General features: G+C 35.6%; 1 protein-coding gene across 1 annotated transcript; it reads right to left on the bottom strand.

The window, feature by feature from the left end:
* Positions 1 to 381: 381 nt before the first annotated feature.
* Abi (tyrosine kinase Abl) lies at positions 382 to 4,361 on the bottom strand. The gene is made up of 9 exons (XM_081972645.1): positions 4,170 to 4,361; positions 2,435 to 2,715; positions 2,179 to 2,374; positions 1,952 to 2,128; positions 1,721 to 1,899; positions 1,537 to 1,663; positions 1,271 to 1,440; positions 1,013 to 1,181; positions 382 to 903 (listed from the first exon to the last, which is right to left on the bottom strand). Exons 1-9 carry the CDS (start codon positions 4,192 to 4,194, stop codon positions 740 to 742), a joined length of 1,488 nt encoding a protein of 495 aa, XP_081828771.1. The 5' UTR covers positions 4,195 to 4,361; the 3' UTR covers positions 382 to 739.
* Positions 4,362 to 4,432: the final 71 nt, after the last annotated feature.

Raw genomic sequence — 4,432 nt, 5'->3', positions numbered from 1 at the left:
CTGTTACGCATTTTTTTTAAATCTGCCTATCCACTTTAAAATAGCATCCGAAAATGATGTTTTCCATAACTAGTTTGATTTTTACATAAATATTTATTTTTCGTGACAAACTGTCAAATTTCATCATAAACGCTGTATAACTGGTTGCCTAAATAGAACTTTCCATTCCTTTTGGAAAGTGGATCTAAAGTCCAACAACATTTGTGTTAAACGGTTTTTATCCTTTTTTTTTCTAGAAAAGTTTAAAGTTAAATTCGAATGAAATTCATCAATCAGTGCATCTTTGTTGTGAATAGAAAGTAGTCACACTTAAATCCCAATTAAGCTTTTCTATAAACGTTGTCATCAGTATAATAATGTGAAACGTATAAAAAAAGACCATTTTTGTTTTTCTAAAAGTATTTATCAGAACCTTAAGCCTATTTACTTCTAAACCCCACAAAAATGTTGATAATATTTTGATTGATAAAACATGCACTGAAACATTAAAATGGAGTACTTTAACTCAAGCTTAAATAATATCAATGTTCACTATACTATGATATAAAAATGTCCCCTAATCTTATTGACGTAAAATATCTTAGGCAAAAATTTTAACCACACTTATACCCAACAAAGAATTGTCAGTTGCCACCAATCTTTGTTTCTTTTTATTTGGCAAATCTTTGTAAATATTTCAATGTGTGCTGTATTAGGCGCTATACTACTTACTACTCAAAGTGTTTTCGAAACATTCAGCTTAAACGCATGGTTCAACGTAATTTCCAGGAAACAATCCGGTGATGCCGTCCATGACGCCTTCCCACCATCCGTCATCGTTCTTTTTCAACACGTAAATAACGGAACTTTCCTGAAAACTCAATTCGTCGTCTTTGTCCGCGTAATAGTCGTAGATAGCCACAACTAAAATGATAATTTCAATTGTTATTCTCTATCATAGTTAATTGTTAATTCAAAGCAAAAGAAAAAATCCTACACTTTATTAATGAACTATAAGTTATTTCGTACATACCTTTTTCTATATAATTTTTGGGTACCCAACCGGGTAAATCGTCTTCGTCTGGCACGATAGGCATCACTCCCGAAGAAGCGCGAGGGCGTCCAAAGGACTCGTGTTCGTCTTCGGGAGGCGGTGGAGGTGGCAACGGTGGTGATTGAGAACCGCTCGTTCGCGATGCAGCCTAAGATAATATTGATAAAAGTGATAAAACCCAAATAATTCACATAAACGTAAAAGCAATCTAGAAAATCTCAGTATTATTCAACTTACCAATTGTTGCTGTAATGCTTGACTAATTCGATGGCCTTGCGCATGCGACAACGTGTGCATGCCCAAGCTGCCGTGCGGTACGGGTCCATGATGACCGCCCATCATCATTGGATGATACTGATTGGAGCTCAAAACCATTTCTTGCGAGTTAATCAACGGTGAGGGTGGAGCTAGAAAATAAGGATCAATGCCGCAAATATTAAAATGATAATGACTTAATTCAGTTCAAAATTGTCCTATAAATAGTGGGACAGAATAAGACTTACGTGGCATATTGTGCACTTCATGACCTCCATAGTTGCCGCCTGCAGTCGGTGGAGGAGGTGGAGGCGGCGTCTGAGCCTGAACAGTGCTCTGATGATTTGGTTGGGTGATTGGATGTACCATGCCAATCTGAATATTTATGTCACTTTAAGATCACTAAATGCATTACAAGGAAATAGGTTATACCTGAGGTTGCGTCTGAGCGTTTGCCACCGGTAATGAACTGTATCCAGGTCCTCTCTCTCTTCTTGGATGCCCCATAGGATAGTTAGGGGCGTAGTGACTTGGGACTTGGGGCGGGGCTACCGCCGGAGGCGTTCGGTACTCTCTACTGTTTTTGGATAGAGTACCACCAGAAACGGAAACTGTATGTGACACAATTATTAAAAAGCTCCTAAAAAAGTATTAAACACTTACCTTTGCTTGATGTTCTAGAAACTTGTGGTGGTGTTGGGGGTTTAGTAGTGGGGGCAGGTCCCGAAATAACATTACCAGGTATAGAATTGACCGAGTGAATACTGCCTGAACTAGATCCCCGTTGTTTTTGTCTTGGTGTTCCCCCACTTCTTACTCCATGGCCGATATCGTCAAAAACTAACACACACATTAGTAAACACACCCTGTATAGAAATTCAAGCACTTACTTGTATAATCAATAGCTTTTCTGACGTATTTTATCGGTTTTTCCGGATTGGCAGGAGCAATAATCTTGTACTGCCGGTTTGTGCTTTTATTCGCGGTCAACACGCCGATTTCACGCCTAGCCACTTTTTCTTTGTGTATCATTACTGTTTGTGAAATGTGGTTCATTTGGCTTTCCATTTCAGCAAGTTGAGCTGACTAGGAAATTAAAACAGCATAAATTTCCTGTTTAATTTGATACGATTCCTTCAAACTCACCTGCATTTCTAATAATTGCAAAAAATTGAAGGCCAAAGTGTTGATTTGATAAGCAACACTAGCCAAGGACTGTGTGGTGTAGTTTTTGGTTTCTTCAAGTGCTCCTCGCTTGTTCTGTGTCTGGAAATAGTTGGCTTCGCAATATTCAGCCACTCTTTGCAAATTAGTGTGATTATCTGTCAAATTGCTGCGACCCTCTGGAATTTCAGAGCGCAACAGCGCCGCTAACTCGGCCATCGTGTCGCAATCACTTACTACCCCTGATTCTTTTCCTGGACTACCTTTATGGAGATATTAAATTGTCAAAAGTTAAAATTTGTAATTGTCATTCCTGGTTCTTGGTTATACAGAGTGATAAAAAAGAAACACATTATACAGTTATAGTTTATTCTGAAGTACTCTACCCTCTTTAGAGAGTGTCAATATGGACAATAGGGAGTGGTGTGGTGTGTCCATGAATGGGGGTAAAGACCAGTTGTCTATGCTGAAAGCAGTAAGGAGCAAGGTAAGAAATGAAAATGATTCATTTCTTGCTGCTTACTTCTTGTGGTTTATGGGGCTTGCCCTTATTTGCCCAAGTATGAATTAGAGTGTTACAAGTATATTGTTTATTTTTACTGCAGCTTACTGATTATTTCTTAGTTCTTGCGGAACTAGAACTAGGAATCCAGCTTTAGACTCTACAGGTCAGTATAACTTACTCAAATACAATCTTTTGATGTAAAACACGAATTTTCAGCAAAAAATCATTATTTGTTAACTAAATGTTGTGGAAAACTGAAATACATAGGAAAAGAAACACAAATCTTACAATGGACATGTGTCAGTCCGTCTGAGAGGAAATGTGACCTAATTAAATAATTCTACTCCAAGTGGGTTTTACAGGCGATTTTGTCCTTGACTGTCCTTTTAAAACATCTTTTTGACAGTTGATACTTTGACACCCATTTTCTTCAAAATTTTACCTGATTTTTAGTGTTTTTTTTATGTCATTAGATAGGAAATTTAATGGAGATTCCAAAAATGTGCTTAAAACCATGATTCAGTTACTCCAAGTGGGTTTTACAGGCGATTTTGTCTTAGACTGTCTTTAACAGTATCAACAATGCAGAAGTTAGGTAATTTATCACCATATTTTGTGAAAATAATTAGGGAAATGCTGCTATAACCAAATTTTATCAAATCTTTTATTTTATTTTATATTATAAATGCATATTTATTCAACAAACAAAAAATAATGTGACATTACATCAATAGGTCTATTATTTATTTATTATTATTTTATATGCATAAATAATAGCTAAGTAATAATCTGCCAGGTAACACACCCTTGGACACTACTGAGATCACAAGAAATGGTTAATGACTGATTGGATTTAAAAATTTCAAAATCAATCCTCAATCACTTGAGGTTATTAACTTTAAACACATTAATATAATAAAAATTAACAATCTGAAGCTGGAAAGTACATTTTAAGCAAATAGTTCTTCTTTAGGTTTTAGGGCCTTAAATTGCCAGGACTATATAGTTATGTATGCCTATGTGAATTCTCACTTTCTCAGTGTTACAAAAAGTTGTCTGGTGCATTTTAGCATATTTTATTTATTAAATATACGAAACAGTTCCAAACCAAAGACAATCTGGGCTGGAAAATTGCAAAATAGGTGTGGTTGTTCCCATGTTGTTCCAGTTAATTGAGTTTAATCAGTAATGGTCTAGAGACAAATCTCTTACCTTGTGTATAAAATGCAGCACTCATACTCCATGCAGAACATATAGTATCATAGTTGTAAAGCTAGTTTCTTATGAATTCACCTAAAGATCTTTAAAAAGTTTGTTTTTAGTATTTATACTTTAAAAAAACTGAGAAACTTTTAAAAACAAATATTACAATATAGAAAAATGCTGACGTTTGACTATTTGACATTACTGATATGACATCTGTTATATGTCTTGTCTAGGTTTAACTATCATCTGTCAAATTTATGTTAAATAAT

The sequence above is a fragment of the Ips typographus genome, linkage group LG2 (assembly GCF_016097725.1).
Source record: "Ips typographus isolate SLU linkage group LG2, UJ_Ityp_2.0, whole genome shotgun sequence".
NCBI classification, from domain to species: Eukaryota; Metazoa; Arthropoda; class Insecta; order Coleoptera; family Curculionidae; genus Ips; species Ips typographus.
The sequence above is the reverse complement of the archived record's forward strand: the minus strand, read 5'-3'. Positions and strand labels throughout refer to the sequence as shown.